This window comes from Lagenorhynchus albirostris, chromosome 18, assembly GCF_949774975.1.
Source record: "Lagenorhynchus albirostris chromosome 18, mLagAlb1.1, whole genome shotgun sequence".
Classification (NCBI taxonomy): Eukaryota; Metazoa; Chordata; class Mammalia; order Artiodactyla; family Delphinidae; genus Lagenorhynchus; species Lagenorhynchus albirostris.
The window spans coordinates 66,224,033-66,251,343 of record NC_083112.1 but is presented as its reverse complement, the minus strand read 5'-3'; the positions used below and the strand labels follow the sequence as shown (position 1 = coordinate 66,251,343).

Here is a 27,311-nt window from a genome sequence, read left to right as displayed (position 1 = left end):
TTAGATTTCGTTGGTAATTTCTTAAAACAGAAGAGGGAACAAAAACACGAGCTGCCCTTACAGACATAAGCGTACAGAGTGAGCATCGGCGGGGAGCCGTGTCCCACCGTCAGCCAGGGCCTCCCTCAGGCAGGAGGTTAGGGCTGCTCTGAACAGCTGCCTGGAAAAGTGGGTCTCAGATCCTGGATTCAAATTAAAGTCTCCAGGTGGAGTTGAGGCTGATGTCTGAACTTGAGTCGGAGTTGGTAGCTAAGAGAAGGGTAGGTGACTCTGCTCCTGGAAGGCCACGAGATAGGGCTTGGGAGAAGCGGCCCTGCGGTTCCCGCAGGAGGGCTGTTGCCAGGTGGTCTGAGACGAGATCCATTTGGTCCTCCTCGTCTCTCAGCACTAACTGCACTGAGAGAGGCCAGAGGACAAGAGCTGCAGAGAGTCTTCTGGAAGAAAATCATGTCCGAAATGCCGGTCTTGGCGTCTTCGCTCTGGACTTCACCCCACCTGCCTGTGTTTCTCGCTCTCCACTCTTCCTTCTCAGTACCTTACAGCAGTAGGTCTGGGTTCAGAGATCACACACTCACATGTGCGCACATGCTCTTTGATATTTTGTAGTGGCGAGGAAGGATCAGGGCTGGGGAGGAATGACTAAGTGGCCTGAGGTATTTTATGGCTCTAAAATGTAGTCAATTGACTTTTTAAAACAAGAGCGTGAGAGCTCATACATTTAGAAAGCTCTGACTTCAAAGGGTAGGTATGTGGCACTCAAACTGAAAGGCCTAAAACATGACATCTCTTAAGCCTTCTCCCTTTACTCCCGGAAGCATCTCTGGAGCACAGAATACTCAACACTAGACCTTGCCCCCAAGGACCGGATTGCATAGGCTCTTGAATCCCTGTCCTACTAGAGGCTACCCACCTGCTGCTTTATCTTGAGTGTACGTGGGAAGGTTGTGTGGGAGGTGAGGGGTTGGGGGCAGTGTGCTGGGAAGGGAAGGGAAGGGAAGGAAGAATTGCTGTTACACTCTGTTAGGAATTGGAGAAAGAAAAACTGGTAGGAGGAATGAGGTGAATGAGACTTTTGAAATGTAATGAATTTGAGACAGAAGAGGAAAGAGCAGTTTGCATTTTCATTCATTCAGTAAATGTTCATCGGTGGTACAGACATGGTGCCAGAACACTGTGTCTGCATGTATTGAACTTAAACCCTAATGGGGAAGGACAAAGAAATAAAATGACAGTTCATTCTTATGGGTAAGCAGAAATGAGGAGGCCTCACTGGTAACGACAGAGATTGGTGGTGGGTCGCAGAGGATAGAGTTGGAGTCCTTATGAATAAGATGAAGTTAAAACGTGAAGAGTAGTAGGAAACTTCCAGCAAAAGCAAAGGCCTTGAGGCAAACAAGAGCTCTGTGTGTTCACAGAACGGAAAGTTTGGTTTGGTCTCAGTGGACAAAGGAAGAGTGGCCCAGAATGAGTTGGTGAGCTGGGAAGGGACATGATCACAGATGACACTATAGATAAAGTCAAGGTTACATGTTTAGGCTTTGTCTCCAGTGAAATGGGAAGGCGAAGGGTTGTAAGAAAGGGAGTGATATGATGCCTTTATGTGTTTAAAGGCAACTTTATGCTGGTTGCTGTGTGCAGGGTACATTGGAATAAAGCAAGTGGAACTTGAGAGATTAGGAGGAAACAGCTTATAAAGTATTTTGAAATACTTGGCGGCTCAGACGAGGTGCTGGGAGAAGAAGTAGATGGACTTGAAGGCACATATGACAGGATTTGCTGATGAACTGGATGTGAGAGAATCTGCTTGGTTTTGGTTTGAAACTGCTTGTTGCACATACTGAGATGGAAGTGTAGTAGAATAAAAAAATGGGTCTTGAACATGTCAAGTTCCTGTGAGAAATTTGAAGGTGAGTCCAGTAGGAAGCTGGATACCTGAACCTGGGACTCAGAGGAGAGGTTTGGACTGGGAACGTGCATTTGGGAGTTCTCAGCCTGTAGATGATTCAGAGCCTCAGAAATGGATGAGACCGTGAAGGAGAGGGTAAATGAGAGAGCGGTCCAGCACTGGGAACATCAGTGTATAGCAGCCTCAACATATAACAGAGGAAAAGAATGGGCAATGGAGTCAGAAGAGGAAGGAACGATCAGAGAGCGAGGGGTGCTCCTCGAAGGAGAGATTGATTGCATGTTACTAAGAGGTGGAAAGAGTACAATAAAAGCAGAAGTGCCCATTGGTTTAGCAACATGGAGGTCACTGGTGAGAGATTTCAGCGGATGGGTTCAGGGGAGATGGGAGATAAAGGGAGTGGAAAAAATATGCATAGCTCTTTAGAGAAGTTTACCTAAGAAGGAAACCTAAAAATGGAGGGATACTGGCTACTTTATGTTTATCAATTTCTTTGTCTTAAGCAATTTCTGCATGTATTAATTTCCCGTGTCTGGTCTAACAAATTCCCACAAACCTGGTGGCTTAAACAACATGCATTTATTCTTTCATAGTTCTGGAGGCCGTAAGTCTGAAATCAGTTTCACTGGGCCAAAGTCAAGGCTTTGGCAAGATCATATTCCCTCTGGAAGCTCTAGGGATGAATCCATTCTTTGTCTCTTCCATTTTCTGGTGGCTGCTGGCATCCCTTGGTTAGTGGCCACATCACTCCAGTCTCTGCCTGTACGGGCACATTGCCTTTCTCCTCTTCCGTATGTGTGTCAACTCTCCCTCTGCCTCTCTTATAAGAATGCTTGTGATTGCATTTAATCCAGGAGAATTTCCCCATCTCAAGATGCCTAGCTTAATCACATCTGCAAAGACCCTATTTCCTTGTAAGGTGACATTTACATTTCCAGGTACCTTTGAGGGCCATTATTTGGCCTACTACCTTGTATTAGGTCACTAATTCATTCCTGAGACTCTGAAGTTATTTGTTTGTAGAGTTAATGATTTTTAAGTTTATTACATTTTTCGTTCTAATTTTTCTTGCGATTTAAAAGCCTCTATTAAAATACTTAAGTGTAATATTCCTTCTTCATAGAGTAATTGTGATTATTGTCTTCTAATTAATATATGAGACAATACATAAACATAACTTTCAAAGAAAATTCAACTAATAGTTTATAACAGGAATGGAATTTTCTTATTAACATTGCCATTATTGGGTACCAGGGTCAATCCTTACAAATTCTAAGTAAATAAGTAGTGAATGATTAAAACGATATAATGCACTGTTGCTATGTTGACCTAGGTGGTTCTAAGTTTATTCCCATAGATGTCATTTAATATGTATAATTAAATTATTTTAGCATTTAGGTAATTTAATAAAATAATTTATACGTGTGTATCAATAAAGAGAACCGTAAATTATACGTGTGAATGGTTTTAAGTAGATCCACTTAAACGCCTGTATTTGGTGTTAAATGTGTTCAGAACTCTACCTGTGTTGTCCTTACATCTAGGGTAACTCCTACTCATCCTTTAGGATGTACTTATTTGGGACTTCGTTCAGGCAGCCTTTCCTGCCTCATCCAAAATCATAATGCCCTGGGCCTGAATCTTATGTTGTCTTTTCCTTGAGTCTGTCTACACCCACAAGACTGTAGCTGATTTATCTTGGAGTCCCCTGCACCTGCACTTTTTTTTTTTTTTACTCTGGGCAGAGCTGGTTCCTGGCTACTTTGTGCTGCTATTCTTGGGCAGAAACCCGGAGACAAGCAGAATTGCCAACAATCTGCCCAGATTCTCTCCCCTCTTCCTGGACCAAACCCCACCTTCCCCATCTCATCTCATGGACGCACAACAAGAAAATGTAACTCCCTGGTAGCTATCCCTTTTCATTTAGCATCTTTCAATGACATAGAATTTTCATACAATAAAGACTGATTTTTAAACAATCATCTCTTTTTTATGCACCTTTTTTTTTAAAAAAGAGCGAATTTCACTCACTTCACTGGCTTTGTTTTTTAAAAAATTAGCTTGTTTTTGACAAAAAATTTACAAGTGTAAATGAAATTCACTAAAGCCCAAAAATGCACTCCTTTTTCTCAGGGCCTCATTCCTAGAGCAATTTCCAGACCTTTAAGGCAGTACTTTCAAACACTGTGAAATCAGGGAGAAAATATGACACAGTACTGAACTCCCTGGGCGTTTAATCCTGTGGGCCTTGCCTCAGCTCCTGCACCCTTTGCAGGCCTCTGAGATGGGAGGCGTGGGTGGCTCAGGCAGCCTTCCTTCATGCCTCTGCCAGGCTCCAGGAGGAGCAGACTGCAGAAAGTGCCCTGGTCAAGATGTCTGAGGTCCAGGCTCAGCTCCACAACTGATTAGCTGCAGGACATTGGGTAAATCCACTAACTTCTGTGGTTTCATTTTCCCCTTCCTTCAAATGATACCATTGAACTAAATAATCTATCTGTTGCATTGCTAATAATGTTTTAGGCATCAGAATCTCTTCTTTGCATAGATCATCAATTCATACTCTAAATGAGAACGTAGAACTATTGCCCTTCTAAGATGGTTCAAATATGGAGGTTACTGGTGAGAAATATGGAGGTTACTGTCACTAGTTGGAGTGACACAGATTTCCCAGATATTGATTAGAAATTGTCTTTGCCTACAGTTTCTACATGCGTTTTTCCATTTAAATAATCTAAAAAACCCTATTTTCAGCATCTAATTAGCTTCAAAGCTATTTGCTTTAATGGTAGCCAAAGAGACAAAGTAGGGGGACACCATTTTAGGTCAACGTGGCCTTGCCTGTACCAACACTTTAATCATCAAGCCCATCATGAGATGCAATGTACTCACCACTGGATGAAGTGGGGTTCCTGGAAACATAAATTGCATCTGCTGGGCAAGCATTGCTGCTGCAGTTTTTTGCTGGATCAAATTGTTCCTCCCGTTAATTTCGAGTTGAGTTTTTAAATGTGTTGGAGGGTGAAGATACTTGCAGTTCTCTCTTGAACAACGGCCCTGGAAGAAAGAGTTTTGGTCTTAGGACTGTCATAAGTAGCTTTCAACTCTGTTGTCAACCATTTCACAATCATTCCTTATATACGAAGGTGTGTATCTGTGTGTGTGCACATGCGTGCACACGTATGTTGGAACATACAAGGGGTGAATCAGGCATTTGATGATTATCAGCCTTGCTCAGACCTGTTGAACAGAGAAGCGTCCTGAAATGTTGTTGTTTTTAGTGGATTCTAACTCTGACAAAAGACCCTAAGGAAACGTGACTGCTGAGAGTAAAGTCGGACCCTTCTAGGCAGTGTGGGGGGCCATCAGAGGAGCATATTTATTGTGACTTATCAAAAGGAAGCTTTGAACTTGCTAAACGTTGATTTGTGCTGGAGTGATAACAAAATGCGAATAATTATGCGCCACATTTGTGCAGCAGGGAGAGTAATCAGAAGGTCTTGAAATGTGTGCTCCAGGGTGGCTGAAGACAGCCCTAAATCAAATGATTGAAGAAGAGGCGGTGGTAGAATAGGAGCGGACATTTCTTAGTAACTGATGCACAGGCGAAATTTCCAGGCATGAACTCAGATAATCACCTGCAACAGACCAGTTTGCTCTAATACACGAAAGCTGCAGCCCATGTCCCTGCCCCAGTCCCGTGACAGTTGTATAAAATTAAATGTCACAATATGAGGTAGTGAAGAGTGTTTACAGCTAAAGTAACATCAGGATGTTAAAGTTGGCAAAGTGAAAAAAAAAATTAATTAGGTGACAGTTGTGCCTAAAACCAGTCTTGAAGAGTAATCACAAATGGTAGTGTTTATACTGAATTCCCAAGTTTTCAAAACTTTGAGAGAATCACGTTGATATGTGAAGTATGCAATTTCTGGAGAAAGAATAACGAACTGTGTTAACCAGTATGGGGATTGTCAGTCTCTAAAGAATTAGTCTTATTTGCAACCAAGAAAAGAGAATATGGGTTTGTTTACCAAATATAAAAGTAATTTTAAAAAGCAAGCTGGGTGGATCTGGGCAAACAAATTTGTTTATAGTCATCCTAATTCTAAACATCTGGAGTTCGCACGCTGCCCCCTGCTCATTTCAGCTGTACTTGTGGTGGCGCAGGCTCCCTCCCAAATGTCAGCCTCCTACACTGCCGCAGAGAAGGGCAGACAGGAGTCCTGGGCTCAGCCTGGTGCTCTGCACTCATCAACCCGTGTTAGCAGCATGAGAGGCTGTGCCGCCCTCTGTAGGGAGGACACAGAGGCGGGCACCGGGGACCCCAGGAGGAATTGGTCACATTTCCACTAAAGTTATTCTGTAACAATGGGCAAGGGAAGCATGTCTCCTTAGGCTCAAGTTCATATTGTCGATGTTTCATTCAGCATCCTAAGGGAGAAAACAGACATCTTGGGTCAAGTACTGGAAGGTCCACTGTTAAAATACTGGCAAACTGGACCCACAATTTAATCCACTTTGTTGTACACCTGAAACTAACACAACATTGTTAATCAACTGTACTCCAATACAAAATAAAAAGTTAAAAAAAAATAATCCAAGTCAAAGCAGTCTAGAAATCTCTTTCTCTCTCCATCTACTTCTGTCTGCAGATTTTTAAGGTAAAGTTTTAATCCTAACTTTACTTTGCTCATTGTTTTGTGATGTCCTAGGGTCCCTCCAGCCCTACCTACCTGCTTCAGGCATGTCTTATTTTACTTCTCTTTCTGTCCTCCCTTGACAATTGCCCAAGTCTCTGGATTTTCTAAAATAAAATCTCCAAGAAAGCATTCAGATTGGGCCATCTCCTAGAGCACAGGAGTATGACCAGTCTCTGGACTGGCTGCCTTATGTCAGGTGTCCAAATACATTCTTATCATCTATTGTGGGAGGTGGTCACGGGACGTGGCTACTGCCCATCATCAGGGGTGGAGGAGAATTGAACAGAGTGACATTTCTTGTATAGAGGATAAGTCTCCCCAGGCTTCTCTCTGACAAGCTCAATTCAAACTCTCTTCAAACACAGTCAGTTCACTTGGAAGATGACACCCAGAGAGGCTCATGTATACAGGGTACACGTATGGGCCTCTGTGTACAAATGTACAAAGGGCCTCACGTGAGGGTTTGGGAAAACAAAGTTCCATAGAATGGAGCTGGAATTTGTGAAACATCCACACTTCTACCAGTCTGGCTATTCTATTTTGCTCGTTCATATAATTGTCAATTTGATCATTAGTCTTCTAATGTAATGCTTCAGGTAAAAATTTCGACGAGGCTAGAAAAATATGGTTTTTTTGTTAATGCTGTCATCTCTTGATACAACTGGGACTCTTAAGGAACTACATAAACTATTTTCAGCCAATGGAACATGATTTACAACATCGAATTAGTAATTTATTGATGGAACCTTCTTTTCCATGAGAATTAATACAATTTCCTACTGTTCTTACTTACACACTTGGAGTGAGGTATATTACTGATTACCCATGTACCAGACAATTTATACATGGTTATCTCATTTTCTCCTTATAACAGCTGTAATGATCCCTATTTTACAAAACAGCAAATGTACTCAGAAAGATCAAGAAACTTTCCAAAGGTTATATAATTGGTAAGTGGTAGGGCTGGATTTTAAATCTAGGTTTATCTGACTCAATTACCTCACTGTACTAACCTATTTATTAGCAACAGTTAAAAATCCAGGGAGGATAAAAATCTAGCATTCTCCTTCATAGAATAATAGGCTACTTAACACAATTTAAAATATAATGGAGGGCTTCCCTGGTGGCGCAGTGGTTGAGAGTCCGTCTGCCGATGCAGGGGACGCGGGTTCGTGCCCAGGTCCGGGAGGATCCCACATGCCGCGGAGCGGCTGGGCCCGTGAGCCATGGCCGCTGAGCCTGCGCGTCTGGAGCCTGTGCTCCGGAACGGGAGAGGCCACAGTGGTGAGAGGCCCGCGTACCGCAAAAAAATAATAATAATAAAATTAAAAAAAATATATATATATATAATAGAATATATATGAGGATTTGGGAGTGGAGAAAGATCATTTGCCTGGGTCTGTCTGTCGGAAGGGGGTCAGAGCAGTGGTTAGGCTTACAGGCTCTGGAGGCAGATGCATGGGCACGTAAGTTGGCTCTGCTTTTTCCTACCTTTGTAACTTCGAGCAGATTACTTGAATTTCTTGTATATTGGTGTTTTCATCTATACAATGAAAATAATTATTGTGTTTTCCTCTAAAGGCTGTTGTAGGATTAGATGAGCTAATACAGGCACAAGGTGTAGAGAATGCCTGGCACGTAGTAAGCACTGGGGAAGCGTTGTCAGCATTACCAAAGAAAGAAAAGATATTTGTATGTCATTTTCTTTACAGTAAATGCAGGATTACAGATTTAGTTATGTTTTGATTGGCTTTTTGTTTCTTCTCTAGAGTAGCTTTTCATTTCAAAACATGATAAAAACAATCAGTACTTAATTACACTTATTCAAATATCTTATGTTTAAAATTATTTTCAAGTCTTCAGGATATTTCTGCAAGTATCCATATTTGAGGAGAGAGCCCTGGAACATAGTTCAGTCTAGCATCAATATTTTGAAGGGTGTTGCAGCACAGATGTATGAGGCATACAATTCAAAGCCTGGGAAACTCCAGGCAGCAGAATTTTAGTAAGGGATACTATAGGACTCTAAAATCCTAAAGGAAAACTTACTGTCAAAATATAACTATTTGACACAGTAAACAATTGGTAAGGAAATTTTTGTTAGGGCGTAAGATCTGTCAGGATACACATCATCGCACAAAAACTGTTGATTATCAAAGCAAGTTGTCATAACCCTACAGGAGAGGGCAGTGAGCAGAAATGTAAAGCATCTTTGTATATCATTGTGAAACAAAACAGAAGTGTCAAAAATAGCGTCTCCCAATTTTAGTCCAAGAAATGAAGACGAAAATGTCTTGGGAAAGTCTTCCTGTGGCTGCTAGGATTGTTTTTTTTTTGTTTTATTTTAACTCTTCCTCCCTTGGTTAAACACTGTTTCCGAGAGATAAGAGAGGTGAGGGTCCAGCCCCTGGAGAAGGGGGCTGGCACAGCTTCTGTGGGATGGAGTGGGAGGGCACCATTCCAGAGTCTTTGTGAAGAATCTTCTAGAACTGGAAAATGGGAGCCCTGGAGGAGTCTAGGCAGATGGTCCCACACCAGGGTCTAATGTGGAGATTGCAGCCCTCAGGGGCTCCGCCCACCCCGGGTGGGATGCAGCAGGTTTGGAAATGACAGGTGGTCTGGATCACACTCACCATTGTTCTTGGTCTATTTCCGGGCTAGGGTCTCATTCCTTCCTTCATTCAACAAATATTGATTGAGACCTTGCTGTGTACCAGGTCTTGTGCTAAGTGCTAGTTAACTAAAGGTGAGTAAACACAAGATCTGCTGCCTCCCTGCCTGAAGCCTGCAATCAGGTGGTAAAGACGGATATTAGCCAAACAGTGACACAGATAAATGTATAATTACAAACTGTGGTCCCTGTTCTGGAGGAGAAGGCTGAGAGACAATGGTGGGAGAGGGTCAGAATTGAGACTGGTGGCAAAGGAGGGCTCTGAAGAAGTGACATATTTAAACTGAGACCTGAAGGATGAGAAGGAACTTGGCAAGGGAGTGAGTGAGGGCTAAAGTGTGTGTGTGTGTGTGTGTGTGTGTATTTGTGTGTTGAGGGGGAGATACAAAATGAGGACAAAAGGAAGAGGACGTGCTAGGAGAATGTACCATCTGGGGGCCTTCTTGAAGTTTCTCAAGGCTGGAATACAGAAGGGGGTGTGGGTTGCAGTGGGGGGATGATAAGAGATAAAACGGGAAGAAGTAGACTAGAGCCAGATAACAAAGAACTTTGGGAGTCAAGTTAAGGGCTATGAACTTCATTGCCACTGAAAGTTTTGAAGCAGGAGAAGCGCAAGATCAGATTTATGTTTTACGCTACGTATAAAATCTTACCCTGATTATTAGATTTTGTATCTCTAATGTTGTTATGGTTCGCATTGTTTGGAATCCGCTTATTTAAAAACAATAACCGAATTCTGACGTAGTTTACATAGGATTTGTGCACTTCATTCTGCTTCCCAAAATAATCTCTACTCCAGGAAAATTTAGTTTAGGGAGGATGGTTAGAAGCAAGTGAGAATTTCAAGCTGAATTAAGTTTATTAAAATAAGCGACCATGAAAGATTCTAATGCAGAATACCCATGTTGATTCTTAACAGGATGAGGAAAGATGCTGAATAACTAATATGTACTTGTCAGAACAACAGATCATAGCTATCGGAATTACGTGGTCATTACATTGCATGACGTGGGAGAAAATAAATGCAGCTTTGGCTAAGAAAAAATTTCAGAATCAGGTTGGTGTGAGAAAGGAAAAGCGTAATTGGAAAATGAGGTTTTCCAATTGCTTATTTTAAAACCAGGAATATTTAGAGTCTTTTCCTAGTATGCTCCTAATTGAAAAAGTCAATTAAAATATGGAAGCAAAAAAGAAAACAGATTAATTAGGAGATTATTAAAGGGATTAACAATAGGAGTTTGGCCCATAGGAATAGCTAACAGACAACTATATCCCATTAGTTTTCCATGGGAAAAGCAATGGATTTTATATGATCTGCAATTCAAACTGACAATAGGCCCCTGCTGTACGACTCGGGGATAATTTAAATTGTTTCTTAGTGTGGGCCACGCCATTGATCAGCAGTCTCTACAAAGGCCCTTTTGGGAAATAATTCCAGTTGAGGCCCAGGGTCACAGCCTGATCCACTGAATTCCTCCTCTTCCCGTTGGGTCCTGGCTGCTCACTGCTTTCAGCATGTGATGGTATTTTCAAGGGAGCAGGCCTGGCTGTGGAATGGAGAATCTGACTCTAAGACTGAGGGCAAATGGTATGCGTTCCCAAAGTGGCCTGCTGGGATGCTCTGAGTCCAGGAGCCTGCTTGGGAGGTCCATGGAAGCCACTGAAGAACCTCTCAGATTCCCTCGCGTTCCGCACGCGTGAAACCAACTTAGCGAAATCCTGATGTCCTGGAGTCACATTCCTGAAGCCTGTTCTATCTTGGAACCTTCCCTTGAGAAGCAGTTGAAACCAGTGGTAAAGGGAACAGTCTCTGGAACTGGACCACTTGGGCTCAAAATCCAGCTCTGCTGTTCTTGCCATGGGACCTTGTGGCCTCCAGTTGCCACATCTGTAAAATGGGGATAACAATAGTTCCCCCCTCATAGACTTGCGTAAGGATTAAGATTTAATGCATATACAGTGTTTGAGCAGTTCCTGGCACATAGTAAGCCCTCTGTAAGTTTTTATTATCCTCCTTCCCTGGTGGCACAGTGGTTAAAAATCCACCTGGCAATGCAGGGGACACAGGTTCGATCCCTGTTCTGGGAAGATCCCACATGCCGTGGAGCAGCTAAGCCCGTGCGCCACAACTACTGAGCCTGCGCTCTAGAGCCTGTGCGCTGCAACTACTGAAGCCCGCGTGCCGCAACTACTGAAGCCCGTGTGCCACAACTACTGAAGCCTGCGCTCCTAGAGCCCACGCTCCGCAACAAGAGAAGCCACCGCAACGAGAAGCCCACACACTGCAACAAAGAGTAGACCCCGCTCACCACAGCTAGCGAAAGCCCACGCGCAGCAACGAAGACCCAATGCAGCCCAAAACCAAGCAAATAAATAAATAAATAAAATAAAAATAAAAACAACCTTGCTGATAACTAGTTCAGTTTCTGTATCACGGTGCTTCTCTCTGGCCTGTCTACCAAGCTCTTTAACACTATTCTTGTTCTCACAGTTAGCACCAGCCTTGGCCATTTCTCTCTTTGGAAGAACCTCAGATCTGTTTTTCTTTGATATCTGTCCTGCTGAAACTTGCCAGGCCTGATTAACATGGCATGACTAATGCAGAGTTTAAAGCAGCTATGCATTATAGTGGGGAAATCCTGGAATTCTGGTTGTGGCTTCATCCCTAAACGGTTAGATTAACTTTTGCAGATAATGTATAATATTCTGTGCCTCAGTTTTCTTATCTGTCAAATGGGGGTGATGATGTTCCCATATCTCAACTCTTTCCGATGTCTGTGAGAGCTCGAGAGACGGCCACAGTTGCTCTGAAAAAAGTCATAATTTGCTATACATTGTCAATTCTACATCTATTTCCCCCTTGAATGTTCCTCATCTAGTAAAAGGAGAAAGCCACATAAAGCAACAGTTACAGTGAAGGGTGACACCTGGGAGGTATGTTGGCAACAGTCCCAATATGTTATGAGAATTGTGAGCGGTCTGTGTGACAGGCGGGGCATGAAGTGCATCAGCAGACGTGGCAAATTAAGTCAAAATCGATTAAGTCTAGGAGGATCTATTAAGTACCTACAGTGGAAAATTCAGTCAAATAGACCACTGCTTTGGTCTCTGTGACATGTAAAGTGTTTAGCAGATGTTTTCTAAGTGACTAAACTGGCTGGGGGGGAATCAGGTGCTCACAGCCTCAGTTTCCCTAGTTTCAAAATGTCTCAAGGTTTTTGAAAGTGGGAGAAAAAACCCAGAGGCCTTGGTTTGAGCAGGCGAGGTCCAGCCCTCTTCCCAAAGCTGGCGCTTTTCCCTTCCTTACAGGGAGCTGCGAATGCTTCTGAGTCTGCCCTCTCTAGGTTTGCATTTAGGGCAGCCTGTAATTCCCGGAGAGGCTGGAAGACCTTGGGGCCATCACCAGTGCTCTAGGAGCAGATCTGTGACTCATTATAGTCATGCCAATGTAACTGCCCTATTCCTTCAAGCACTATTGTGCTGTTAAGACCTAATTTGTGACCGTTTAAACAGATGAAACATAAAAATTAATAAATGGGGAGGAGAGGCAAAGAGGGTGAATTGTTTGCAGTTTGCCATTTCAGAGCACGTGTCAATTTTATTTTTTAATGGATTTGGCTGCCTGAGAAATTTAATTAGTCAATCAATTAATTTGTTAACATTAAGACTCAAGTTTGTTTATTTAGTTAGTTAGTTAGTTTTTGCGGTACGCGGGCCTCTCACTGTTGTGGCCTCTCCCGTTGTGGAGCACAGGCTCCGGACGCGCAGGCCCAGCGGCCATGGCTCACGGGCCCAGCTGCTCCGTGGCAGGTGGGATCTTCCCGGACCGGGGCACGAACCCCTGTCCCCTGCATCGGCAGGCGGACTCTCAACCACTGCGCCACCAGGGAAGCCCTCAAGTTTATTTTTTTATATATGTTTCAAAATGTACTGAGCGTGTCTCCTTCCCTTGCTTCTCCAATTATGTGAAGAATTCTTTTTCACTGTTTTTCTCTTCGACTTCTTTTCTCTGTCCTTGAGCCTGGGCAGTTTAAGTGTCTCAGACTACCGTGTCTTATGACTGGAAAGAGCTGTTTGTCAGTTTGATTGAGGCGCCAAGCCCTGTCTTTACTGGTAAGGATTATCCATCTTGTTAACTTTATATGTTAACTGAAAATGTGCTAGTTAAGAGAGATCAGTGAGACCAAGAATAGTCCCTCCATTTTCCAGAGGTTTAAGGAAACTGATTTCCAAGCATCAGATGCTTCATTTCAAAATTATTTTATTTAGCTAAAAGATTAATATCTTCTGAGTCACAGAGGAACACTGGGCAGTGTGGATTGTGATAATGTACCGACATAACACAAAACCGGTCTAGCTGCTGTCTGACTTCAGAGTGTCCAGTTTCCTGACATCACGTTCATCCGTGTATGCGTGGCTATGGCCGTGGGTGAAACAGAAGCTCTATGCAATATTAATCTCACAGCATTAGGATGTTTCCTGTGTGGGGAGAGCAGGCCTTTCTGGTCTATGTCTTATACTTCTCAGTACAGAGACCCTCACACGGTGGGCACTCAGTGCACGTTATCGAATGACTGTCCTCCTCTCTCTCCTCCAGCAAATCACGTGCCGAGCCCTGTGATAGTAAATGGGCAGTCAAAACACAGTGAGCCACGCCACAATATGGGGGAATTCAAGGCGCTTTGTGAACACACTGTAGGGAACTCTGCCTAGCTTGGGGGCCAGGGATGACTCTAGTGGAAGGCACATATCACGTCAGACTAAGATCTTTATCGGATTATGTAGTTGCGTATATGCGGAGGGACGTGGGTAGGTAGGGAGTAAGGGTTGGCGATTTGGACAATTAAAACGAGCCAGACTACTTCATGACCACTCTGGGGGGGCAGTCAAGTTCCCGAAGCCTTATAAAGGCCTTCACACGGCACCTGAGACAAAGCAAATGCTTAGGAAATATTGGCTGCTGTTTTTTTTTATCATCAGCTGATCAGTATGTTCAGAAGCTGGTCATTTTCCAAATAAGTGAAATCTAGCCCAAGACACAAACTTTGTTTTACACTTTCTGTTATTGTACAGTCTCTTTCAGTCTGAGTTGAAAACCATGTGGTCAATCACCTACCCCCCCCCCCACCATAGGGAACTTCCTGGAATTCGGACACTGGCAGACAATCAGCCTTAAAGGCTGACATTTACTGGGTATAAATACCTCGGTTCCACTTAGAAGATAGCCACAGTCCCAAGCCTGTGGCCTGTCAGGTGTTTTCCCCACTTCTCTGGTCACTCTGGCCCCTTCCCCCAGATCCTACCACCTCTCCCTCCTGGATCCCAGGGATCAAAGAGTTAAATCCGGCACAGCAAGGGGGGGCCTCCCTGACCCAGGTCACTGCCCTGGGAGGTATTTATATTACAAGATTTTGCATACCGCACCTCATTATAAATATACTTGTGACAAGGCCAGAGTGCCCTGGTTGTTGGTGTCAAGCTGGGTAAGGCTTCCAGGAGGAGGTGGGAGAAGGGGTGGGTGAGGTATGGATGGGGCATTGGGAAGGGGGGGTGGGCAGGAAGGGGAGGAAGATGGGGAAAAAGACCAGGAAAACAGGGCCAATCAGGTGAAGAAGCGCTGGAAGGAGATGGAAGGGTAGAGTGTCCTTTTCAGGGTGCATTCAGTTTTAGTAACAAAGAAAAGCACATTCCTCTTGGGCTGGTGTGTATTACTCGCTGCCTTGAGACTGACCTGCAAACTGAGCAGCTGCAGGAGGAAGCTGCACTTGATTCAAGAACCCAGCCTGGGGAGGTATGGGCGGGCGCGGCCCTGCGCCGCTGCAGGGCCGGCTCTGCACCGCTCCGGGGAGGGTCGGAGCAGAGGTGAGGGCTTCAGCGTCTGTCTCCTGAGGGCAGGAGCTGTGGACCTCCATTCCTTTATTCATTCAGCAAACACTGTGGAGCATCTGCTCGAGGCCAGAAACTGGGGTGGAATTGCGCACAGGGTACTGAGATGTGATCTTACCCTCAATAAAAATAGCAGAGACTTATATAATAGTGCACATATCACGTACCAGGAGTTTCTAAGTGCTTTTGGTACATCACACTCTCATCTTCAATACAAGTGCTTAACAAGAGGAACCGTTAATATTCTCATTTTATGGGATAAAAGGGAGGCACAGAGAGGGGAAGTGACTTCCCAGAGTCACACAAGTAGTCAGTGGCAGAGCTGGGCATCTGACCCAGGCCGGATGGCAGCCTGTGCTGTTGACCCTCTGAAGAGCCATTTTTCAGAAACTGAAAATCCCATGCAACGTTCCTATTACACCTTAGAAAGCATTCTTCACACATGATATCTTATTACAGCTTCACAACATTCTTGTCATATATTACTCCAATTTAAAGGGAAGGAAAGTGAAGCTCTGAGAGATCTGAAGATACTTTCCAAGGCCAAGTTGCCAAAGTCTACCAGGCTGAATTCTGGGCCCCATTACTAAAAAGCGTGCCCTCCCCTGCCCCTTGCTGTCAGTGGGGGGAAGCTGCAGGGTAACATACAAAAGATTTGTTCAGAGCAGAGTGGACCCCTTGCATAATAATGAACTAAATTAGGGAGGTGACACGGGACGATTGTGTCGTGGGTTGAATTGTGTCTTCCTGGAGAGACAGGTTGATGTCTTAAGCCCCGCTTCCTTGGAATGTGACCTTATTTGGAGATAGGGTCTTTTATAGAGGTAATTAGGTTAAGATAAGGTCATCTAGGTGGGCTTTAATCCAACATGACTGGTGTCCTTATAAAAAGGGAAAATTTAGACACAGGGACAGACAATGTGAAGAGACACAGGAAAAAGATGGCTATCTCTAACCCACAGAACGTCTGCGGCTGCCAGAAGCTGGGAGAGGGGCCTGGCACAGTTCCTTCCCTAGACCTTTAGAGGAAGCATGGCCCTGCTGACACCTTGGTTTCAGACTCTGAGCTTCCAAAACTGTGAGAGAATAAACTTCTGTTGTTCTAAGCCACCTGATTTGTGGTACTTGTTACAGCAGCCTTGGAAACAAGTACAATCACTTATAAGAAATGCTAGATGATGGTTTTTTTTCATGAGATTGGAGGCTACAACCAGCAAAACACTATGCTATCTTCTGACACAAAGATTTGGTTCTGCGAACGGGTATTCTAATTCTTTTCGCAAACTCAAGTAACAAGATCCCCTTGTCTTATCAAAAACAAACTACAACAACTCCCAAATCCTTAACAAGTACAGTGATTTTCTGCAAATGAAATTTTGTCAGCTTAAACACTATTAGATTTTTCACATGGCAGATTTAATAGGAGAGATTTATTTTAGTAAAAGACAAAATGTTTCACTAAAGAACTTATTAGTAATGCATAAAGGCCTACTGAGTCTCTGAAGATCCCATTTTCAAAGAGAAACGTTGGGATAATTTTTATGTCCTGATTACAGAGAAAGGCTCGATGAAGATTGTCCTCAATATTAAATTTGTATGGAGGAGGCAGATGGGGGAAGGGAGAGGAATCACTCAGTCAAGCAGGAGGGAAGTCAAAGAAAGTGTGTAAGTTTGGCCAGCATTTTGAAGTTGCTTTTAAAAAGGTTGATATGCGTTTCTGGGAAGTGAGGCCACCTTCACAGGTACTTGGATTCACCAAGCAACGCTGTTAGAGGACGGGGTGCAAGGACGAAGCCTGCTGACTCCAGCCCAGGTCTGCCCTACTCCCTCCCTGCTGACCGCCTCACCTATTCATTCTCTCCCAGGCTCCCAGGACAAATCCTAAACTGAGGCTGGCTGTTTGCCCCTGGCGGATACCAAGTCAGGCCCCCTGTTTTGATGGCTGGACGACTGCTCTGTGCTACGTCCCAACTTTCTGCTTTCCTCTTCACCTTGTCTGCCTAGTGGGTGTCCCAGTGGGTACCACAGGGTTTCTCTCTTCACTTCCAAGTTCAAGAGCTGAGAAACTGCCTCACTCCAGGCTCCCTCCTCAGGCTGGGTCTGTGACCCACTGGGGGACAGCTGCTACCCACCTGCAAACCCACCAAGGATCATCTACCTGGATTTGTCCTCTCTGTCACCCACCCTCAGCTGACACCCTGCTTATTTTTCTCAGACTTCCTGCTGCTGAATATTTCTCTGGGATGCACCTAGAAGGGTGGACACACAGTCAGTGGCTCAGTCAGCATCTCTTTGGGCCAGGGGGCAGAACTGGCTCCAGACACTGGAGCCCCTCTGGTCAGATTCAGCCAAACACTGAGGTATGACATTATTCCCTTTCCCTCTTAGGACTGTTTGTGGAGGAAGTGTTGTCCCTCAGCAAATCCCAGTGTTCCCCATTAGTGGCTACAGGTTGGATACTTAAGCTCCTCATAGCCCAGCAACTGCGGGTCAAATTTATTTATAAACTGAATCAATCCATTATTAGAGGGTCCAGTGTTCTGTGTTGCTGTTGTTTTTTAAGAGAATTACATATATGGTAATAATACTTGGTAACATTAGTTGAGTACAAATAAATACTGATATTATTATTATTATTGACTACTACTACTACTACTACTACTTATTATTATTATTATTTTGCGGTACACGGGGCTCTCACTGTTGTGGCCTCTCCCGTTGCGGAGCACAGGCTCCGGAGGCGCAGGCTCAGCGGCCATGGCTCACGGGCCCAGCCGCTCTGCGGCATGTGGGATCTTCCCGGACCGGGGCACGAACCCGTGTCCCCTGCATCGGCAGGCAGACTCTCAACCACTGCGCCACCAGGGAAGCCCTGACTACTTATTATTAAATACATACTAGGCACTGTGCTAAGTGTTTCACCTGCATTGTCTCAGGCAAGCCTATCAGAAGGGGAGGTGCTATTAATATCTCCATTTGATACATGAGAGAACCGAGACCTGGCTAGATTAACCACCTTGTCCCAGGTCATACAAGGAGCAAAAGACAGAACCAGGGTTTCCACAAGGTTACTCCTGAGCCACTGCTCTTGTCCCTCTGCTTCTTTCACATGTTCATATACTTCAGTGACATTTACTGAATGCTTACGATGTGCCAGGTAGGGTGCTAAGAGCTGTACAGGAATGACCTTGTTAGTGTTCATTATAAGCCTCTAGGGTAACTCTTATTTTAATCCCCATTTTGCAAAAGTGGAAACCAAGGCTCAGAGAGGTTAAGTAACCTTCCCAAGGCCACACAGCAAATAAGGGGAAGATCCAAGATTTGAACCGATCCAACCTGGCTCAGCCAAAACTGCCATGCTCCGAGAATATAAATTATTAATTCCAATGATATGCCTGGTACTGTGCTAGGCCCAAGTGGATACAAAGATGAAAAATAAATTGTTCCTAACTTTAAGACACTCTAGATACATAGATCTACAATGCATATACACATGAATGGAAGAAAGGGAAGAAACCATAGTAACGAGTAATATTTGAGTTTAATATTAGCTGAAAGGATCCATGTAGTGTTTCATAAATCAGGCATTCTTACAAATCCAATTAAAGTGATTGAGGACATTTAATAAATATGGTTGAATTTTAACACATCGAACTAATAACTGAGGGGAACAACCGAAGTAGACCCCTGCCAGCACATCTGCAGGTCTCAGGGCAGAAGGAGGCACTGCTAGCAGCCCTAGGGACTACCCCGTTTGGGGAGAGCACAAGGTTTCAGAATCTGCATGTGACGCACCTGGATATCAGGGAGATAAATGGATTATGCATATATCAAACCATAGTTCAAGACTAACGCACGTACGTTTTAGGCACGCGTCTGTGCTTTGCTTATTGAAAAGGCCTAAAGCCCCGGATGAGGGCAGTTCCCCAGGAATAGTCGGTGGAGGTTGGGGCACTCTGCACCTCCCTGGGTGACCCCAGCGTGGAACGTCTGCCTGGCCTGGCATGGCAGAGTTGAGCAGGGCAGAGTTGACACTTTGTGGGATCCACTGGGAGTACATGCAGTTGTGAGCTGTTTTTATAGGACTGGTATTTTGTTCATTTTTATCTACTCAATTTCACCTGGTCACTTCTGTGATCCTAAGGACAGGGGAGCAGGGCAAGGCACACAGCCCAGGGACTCTCACAGGACCACCCGGGATTGAACCTGTGTCTGGTGCCTCATCTCTTCCCAAAGCCCCACGTCTCCCATGTGGAGTCATCTGGCCCTGGATACACATCCACTCCATCTCCTGCATTGTCCCTCCCTTTCCATCCCACTGCCTCCGTCAGGCCAGTGAAGCATCGGATGTGGCCCGATGCTGATGCGAGACCACTCACCGACTTCCCTTCCTGCAGCGCCCTGCCCTTCGCTCACTTGCCAAACGCTTGTCTACTGTGTGCCAGGAAGCGCTCTAGGAACAGAGGCTGTATCAGTAACACAACTCACAGATACCCTGTCCTCATGGAGCTCGGCTTCTACTTAGGGCAGACAGGCAATGAGCCGTACGTAGCATAAAAATGAGGAAGCCGCAGGGTTGAATGTGTCAAGTTCTATGGGGGAAGAAAGGGAGAGATAAGTTGGATGAGGGGGACTGAAGTGGGGTGCATTGCCCTGTTAAATTCAGTAGGCAGGGTCAGCCGTCCTGAGAAGGTAATTTTGGAGCAAAGACTTGAAGGAGGTAGACAGTTGGGCCTGGCCTGACTGAGGAAGCTCATTTCAGGTGCAGAGAACTACCAGTGCAAATGCCCCAAGAAGGAAGTGTGCCTGGAGTGTCTGAAGCTAATGCACCCGGAGGGGTTCCAGGAGGCCAGAGGCCCGGGGCACCCAGAGGCAGGGCAGAGTTGTAAAGGAGGTCAGAGATGCAACAGGGTCATGCTGGGCCCTGTAGGCCACTTTAAGGCCTTTGTTTACTTTGAAGGAGATGGGGGTTTTGAGCAGAGGAGTGACATGATCTGACGGCTATTTTAGAAGGGTTGCCCTGGCTGCTGTGTTGAGGATAGACAGTGGGGGCCAGAGGCACAGTGAGACCAGTTATGCTGCACAGTCGTCCGGGGGAGGGACTGTGATGGTTTAGGCCAGGCTGGTGGCAAAGGAGGTGGTGAGAAGTGATGGCTTCGGGTGATATTTTGAAAGTAGATCCAACGGGATTTCCTGACATGCTGGATATAGAGTATGAAAGAGATCAGGGTAGGGTTTGGGGATGACCTACCGGAAAGGTGGAATTGATGTCATATGAGGTGCAGAAAGGCATGGATCAAGCCAGTATTGGGGAAATCGCAGGAGCTGTTTCTGGACATACTGAGTTTGAGATGTTTATAGCATATCGAAGTAGGCATGTCAAGGAGGCAACTGGATATAGGACTCTCAAGTTCAAGAGAGAGGTGTGGGGTGGAGATGTACATTTGGAAGGGCTGGGCATCTGAAAGGTATTGACAGCCACGAGTGCACCTCCTCAGTTATGGCCCCGGCTGCACCCTTCTCCCTCTGAGAACCTCATGGAACACCATTCCTTCCTGAATCACGTCCAGATGTCCTTATCTGTGAGCAAGGCCTCCCATGTTGTCAGAGAGCGAGCTTCCTTTCCAGTCTCACCCCTGCTGCTCTCCTTTCTTGCAGCCTAGAGCCACATGCAGCGGGAGCTGGGACACCTGAGTCCCCATTGCCTCCCTTGTTCCTCTGTGACTTTGCTGAAGCTGTGTCCCCTCCTTTCTTTTCTTTCCTTTTTCAAATTGTTCAAATTCCACTTCCCCTCCAAGGCCCAGTTTAACTGACCTTCCTCCATGTGAATCATTCTCCAGCCTCTTTACTTTTGTGTTTTTGCCTGCCCTGGGCTGTTTTAGCAGCCTGCACCGCTGGGCGGTTCATCACACCTTATGCCTGTTCTTATCATCAGGATTCTCGGGACCAATCTCAGGTCTTATTGTAAGTTTCTCCTGAGCAGAAGTGCTCTCATTTGCCTCAGAATAGCCAAAACATAGAGCCCAGTGCCCGGCAGAGGCAGAGCTTGTACACCATCAACGTTTGCTTAACAAATGAACCTTGGGGCGACATGGATTTTTGCAAGACAAGACCCTGTATACCTTGCGGGATGAGATCTAGGGGACAAACAAGTATAACTGGAAGACGATTTTCACTGATTTAGAGGCCGCTTTGTCCCACTTAAGGATTCTTAAATAGTACAAATACATAATGGAATCTAATAAAAGCGTATAGAGTAGGCTTCTTTTTTTTCCACAAGGACAAAAATACTATTGCAAGTTAGTTTTAAAATGACTGAATGTGTTCCCTAAAATGAAAATACCAACAAGGATGTGAATTCTTACTTTTACCAATAACACAAACAACTACATATTAATAGAAATTATTTACATATATAAAAATTTCACAAAGGTTTGCTATATGTCAGACATTTTACATACCTTGACCCTGATTCTCACCACAACCCTGGAATTTTGTATCCTTATCTTCCTGTTACCTATTGAGTGAATTGAGAGAAGTAACTCATCTACGTTATATAGCTTGTCAGTGGTCACAGAGCTAGCAGGTGGTAGAGTCAGGATTCTAACTTAACTGTCTTGAAAGCCAAGGGCAAAATTCCTTGCGTCCTGTCATCTGACCTCCTCCCTTCCACCTAGAAGCCCTCAGACCTACAGTTTCTGACCTCAGTGTCCAAGCTGCTGATTGTCTTGGTAGAGGAAAAATATCATGGCATGATGCTTCCAATAATCAACGTTCTTAGACAGAGTTCACTACCATTTCCAGACATTCATTCACTCAATGCATATTTCATGAGCACCTCCCTCCTCTGTGTCAGCCACTGTTCTCAGCAAGGGAGAGAGAATAATGAGAAAAACAGGCAAAAGTTCCTACCCTCAATGGAGCTTACATTTAATGAGGGAAGACAGACACTAAACAAGATCAATAAGTAAAATCTATAGTGAGTGTGATGGGGATAAGGGCTATGCAGAAAAAGAAACCTAAGTGAGATAGGAAGTGTGTGGCTGGGGGACTTGGCGGTTTTTGTTAGCATGACTGCAGGAGGTCTCAGTGAGAAGCTGCCAGTTGAGACCTAACAGAGGCAAGGGAACAAGCCTGGTAGATTCTGGTAAGAGGAGGCAGGAAGTTCAATGGTCCGGAGGCAGGAGTGTGCCTAGAGTATTCTAGAATAGCAACCAGGGCAATGTGGCTGGAGCAGAGTTTGCAATAGCAGTAACTAAGATGGGAGACGTGAGGAGGGTGAAGTGACCAGAGCGTGGTGACCAGGCTCATCAGGACTTTGGCTTTTACTCTGATTGAGGTGCAAAATCAATGGCGGGTTAATGCACTGGGCGATACTACCAGAGGTTTCCACGGTCTTCACGTATTTTTAGAATGTATTAGCAACTTTAATAAATTATGAGGAAGTGCATTTTGTCAGCCTTCCAATCACTAAATATTGCTGATCTCACGCAGAGCTCCATATAGCACTGCCCTTGTGACCGGGAGCAAAGCAGGGAGAGCACAGAAGGCTTAAATGCAAGAGGCCCAGGTATGGGGCGGGTGGACAGGGGGGACCTATCTCCAGCCCCCAGACCTTTCCCACTCTCTTCCTTGAAAGGAAATGGGTGGCGATCCCCACAGTCTCCGTCTCAGTCTTAACAGCTAAACTGCTGGGAACAGATCAGGCCGTCTTCACTCCCGGCTCTTGGAGCTGAGCTGCGGGATAAAGCCATCCATCAACAGCCCGCAGATGCACCTCTAAGAAGAACAGCAGTGACACGTGCACCTATGCTTCTCTTCTATGAATCAATTTTTCAAGTTATTGCCTAGGATGGCTTATTTCTAGATTGTCCTCACGTGCCATAGGGATTTGAAAATTAAAAACTTTTCAATGTTTCAACTCAACACTAAGAGCTAGTTCTTGGTCATAATTAGTTGGTTCCATTCGAATTAGTACTGGGTAGCAGCTCTTATCCTCTCTTCAGAGAAATAACAAGATCAAGATCGGCACAGAGAAGAATGATCTGTAATGACCGATGGGGCAGGTTATGCAGAAGGACTGTTGGTGCCTGGGAGCTCACAGGAAGGGGCTTCACCAAGATGTGCGGTCCTAGGAAGGCACTATGGGCGGAGGATGGACGGACCCCAACCCGTCACTACCTGCCTAATAGCATCTCAGCACTGGCTTAATTCCGCCAGCTTTTCAGGAACCTCAGAAGCAAACAAGGAGAGCTTCTGAGTGACCACCAACATGCACACGGTTAAAAAAGAGTCATTTCTAGGACACAAAAGCCATTTCAAGAAATTGATCAACAGCTTTTTCCAAGTAGTGCAATCACAGTTTGCTATTTTTGCATTTCTGAAAACTTTTCCTTCCTTTGAACTAAAAAATGAAATCCCATAAAGAATAGCTAGAAAGCAAAGCTTCAGTATGTGAGCTGACTTGTTCTCTTAAATTTAATTGTAAAACGTTATTAAAAATTTGGGAAGTATGGGGCTTCCCTGGTGGCGCAGTGGTTAAGAGCCCGCCTGCCGATGCAGGGGAGGCGGGTTCGTGTCCCGGTCCAGGAGGATCCCACATGCCACGGAGCGGCTGGGCCTGTGAGCCATGGCCGCTGAGCCTGCGCGTCCGGAACCTGTGCTCCACAGCGGGAGAGGCCACAACAGTGAGAGGCCCGCGTACCGCAAAAAAAAAAAAGAAAAATTTGGGAAGTATGGGGGATGGGGATCACTCTTAAGAGCACCATGCTCTCATAATTATTACTGTCTGAGGGCTCCCTTTTGATGTTTTCCCTATTTTTATATAGTTATAATCTTGCTGACCAAATCATTTCATATCCCGATGGTGCTCACTGAGCCTATCATTAGTGTGTTTGTTCCTCTCTGCTGATGGGGAGTTTCATTTATGATGCCTGCTTTATATTACCCTGAAAGGAGGTAGCACAATTAACTTAACTATTTCTTTCCTTTTTTTTAAATTTTTTTAATTTATTTTTTATTTCTCTCCTTTTGATTACAGTTTTTCACTTTCGTAAATAATTTTGTGACAAGCATTTTCACATGCATAGTCATCCTCCCTGCCCTGTTTTTCTTTCTTCAGATTAAGTGGAATTATTGGATTAAAGAGGATGGATTTTTGCATGGCTTAATATATCTTGAATCAGCGTATTTTTAAGTGAAATCTTATCTGAGCACTCAGCATATCTAGATGTTTTTCTCAAGAACTAATCATATTACACTGATTTTTATCAGACAATGAGCATATGTTTTTCTTTTTGCCTCAACTGGCAGGAAACTCAGAGCTAAAGTTCAAATCCAATAATGAGTTCATCTCAGGTGACCTGTAATAGTTTCTTTTGGATTGATATTCTACTTTGTTGTCCCTTTGAAAAACAGTGATGCTGAATTCTTAAAGTTCCCTCAGGTTCCTTTTAGAAACAGGGTGGTTATAAAGCTCACTCACGTACGCACACAAACACACATACAAATGTGCCTTTATTGTACCTTAACACACAACTTCTTTATGTAATCAGCATCATAAAATCCAAATTCTTGGAACTGGAATCTGTGAGATGATCTAGTGCAATCCCCTCCTTTTATAGTAGAGACACTGGACTAGAGAGAGAACATGACCCGTCTGGGATCCCAGAACTCCCTGCAGCTAGAGCCAGGGTTAATGAGAACCCAGGCCTTTTCATGCCCGATCTGAGCCCTGAGCAAAGCGCGAGGAACTTCCTGTTGATTGGCTGTACCTTACACCTTGACACTTGCCAGGGGCTCAGTCGTAAGCGCCTCTCTCCATCTCTCTCTCTCTTCCTTTTGCCACCATTTCTCATTGCCACCATCCTCTGTGAGGCACGTGTTATTTCATTCCTAGAGCCCCGATTCTGCCCACTCTGGCCCATCTCACACACTGTCACCGTATTAGTTTGCTAGGGCTGCCTTAACAAAGTGCAGATGGGGAGGCTCACACCACAGAGATTCATTGTCTCCAGTTCCGGAGGCTAGAAGTCCAAAGCCAAGGTGTTGGCAGGGCCACGCTCCCTCTGAGGGCTCCAGGGGAGGATCTGTTCCAGGCCTCTCTCCTTGGTTCGTAGATGCCTGTCTTCTCCCTGTGTCTCTGTGCATTGTCTTCCCTGTATGCATATCTCTGTGTCCAAGTTTCCCCTTTTAATAAGAACACTAGTCACATTGAATTAGGGCCCACCCTAATGACCTTGCTTTCTCTTGATCACCACCGTGAGGACCTTCTCTCCAAACAAGGCCACATTCTGAGACACGGAGGGCTTGGACTTCAACATAGGACTTGGGCAGGGGTAGCGGTGGGGTGGAGTGAACGGGTGGAGGCGGGATGCAATCCAACCTGGAACAGTCGCAAAGGTCTTTTTTCCCCAAGTTGTCATCTCCCTGCTCAAAATCCTTCATGGTCCTGACTTGCCAAATTAATTCTAAATTCCTCACTTTGGCGTTCCAGTTGTCCCTTGACCCAGTTTTGACATATCATTGTTATTTCATCTCCCCACACGCCCCATATTCCTCTACACTGCAGTCCAACTGCATTACTCTCAGATTGCAAACACCCCACACTCTCCTGCCCCCAAGCTCACTCTCACGCAGCTCTTTCTGCCTCAAATGCCCTCTTCCCCCACCTCCCAGGCCCGTCTCAGGCGCCCTCCTGTCCGCTGAGCCTTCCTTGTCCCCCACAGACATGTCTCTTCCTCCTTCAGGGCTTTGCTTCATGTATCTTGTTGGCAGTTAAGGATTATGACTATTGTATTACAGTCACTTGTGTGTTCCCTCCTGCTAAACTGTATCCCTCTTAAGCGTAGGAACTTATCCATCCTTGCATCTTCCCAGTGTCTTTTCTTTTCCAACTTCCCCCAAAGTGGTTGCTGGTACCTCTGATGAAAACATAGCTGGCAAAAATGTATGTACTCTTCTGCAGAGAGCAATAGTAACATGTCAGGTCATCTAAGACAGCTCCTCTGTAACAGTGTGCAGACTCAGCATGATGGATATAATAGACAGCGGAATAAATAAAATAACGGTTGGATGTAAAATCTAAGATTGTTGGTATGTGGGCATGGCTGGTGTTGAATGGGAGATTATTTTTACTAGGAAATTCCCTTTGTCCTCATCATTTTCCCCTCCCAATAGAAAATTCCATGAAGTTTATTTCTGAAGAAAAGTAAATATCCAGATGGCCAGAGCAATGACCTTTCTCTAACGGAGGGGATGGATTTGTCATCCGGCCAAATGTTTGAGATTCTTCCACCGGCACGCATAATTGCGAGAGACGTGTTAACTACCCTTACGTGACAGCTGGTGGGACTTCCTAGACAGCTCTGAGAGGAGTATTGATCTGGAGTCGTTGTCAGTGACTGTGCTGTGGTGATATAAAGGTAAGGTCCTAACAACAGTTTCTGAATGGGCAGGTCAATGTGCAGGTTCTCTATGAAGTGGAGCCTGCAGGCATTAGGGCAGCTGGCCAGTGCTCGTCAGGAAACAAAAGCACCAGTGTAGCTCTTCAAATGACATCTGAATGAGTGGCACAGGCAAACTCTCAAAGATGTAATCCCTATTATTATAATAGCTCTATGGCTCAGAATGGGCTGTTATCAAAGAGAAAGACGAATCCAGAAAGTAAAGATGAGATTTTCTTTTTACCCCCTGCAGCTGTGAATCAGCAGCGCCCACATCATCGACTATTACTTAAGGGAACTGAGCGCACAGCGCTTGACTCAGCACTGTGGACATGTTGACGAGGAAGCAGAAAATATGATCCTTGCCCTAGAGGAGTCACTGTCTTGGCATTGTGTGCAAAATAATTTAATTCTCCAAAGTCTTTTACAGATCCAAGATTTTGTGAGTCTATGATCAAGAAAGAGAACCATTTTATCTTTAAAAAGCAAAAATGTCATGAATATTCTTTTGTCTAAAAGGCAATTCATATTCCCTAATATAACTTGCTGTGTTGCTTCTACATCAAATTGCTCAGTTTTTGTACCACAGATCTGCACAAGAGAGCTTTTGGATTTATTTTCCCCTTTCCTATTGCCAACTAAGTATTTTTTTCTTTTACCTGGAGTCATGTGAAATATGGGATTACTTGACTTCTCTGAAATCAGAT

The 27,311-nt window shown here is 44.7% G+C and overlaps 1 protein-coding gene across 11 annotated transcripts in view; it reads right to left on the bottom strand.

Annotated features, from left to right (window-relative positions):
• MBNL2 (muscleblind like splicing regulator 2) overlaps positions 1–27,311 on the bottom strand; it is a 152,580-nt gene that overhangs the window by 49,174 nt on the left and 76,095 nt on the right. For all 11 annotated transcript variants that reach the window (XR_009536670.1, XR_009536671.1, XR_009536674.1 and 8 more), the window contains exon 3: positions 4,796–4,960. Coding sequence is in view for 4 of the 11 variants with exons in the window: in XM_060128821.1 (XP_059984804.1) it covers positions 4,796–4,960 (165 nt within the window). In the remaining 7 variants the exon portion in view is untranslated. The remainder of the gene's footprint in view (positions 1–4,795; positions 4,961–27,311) is intronic.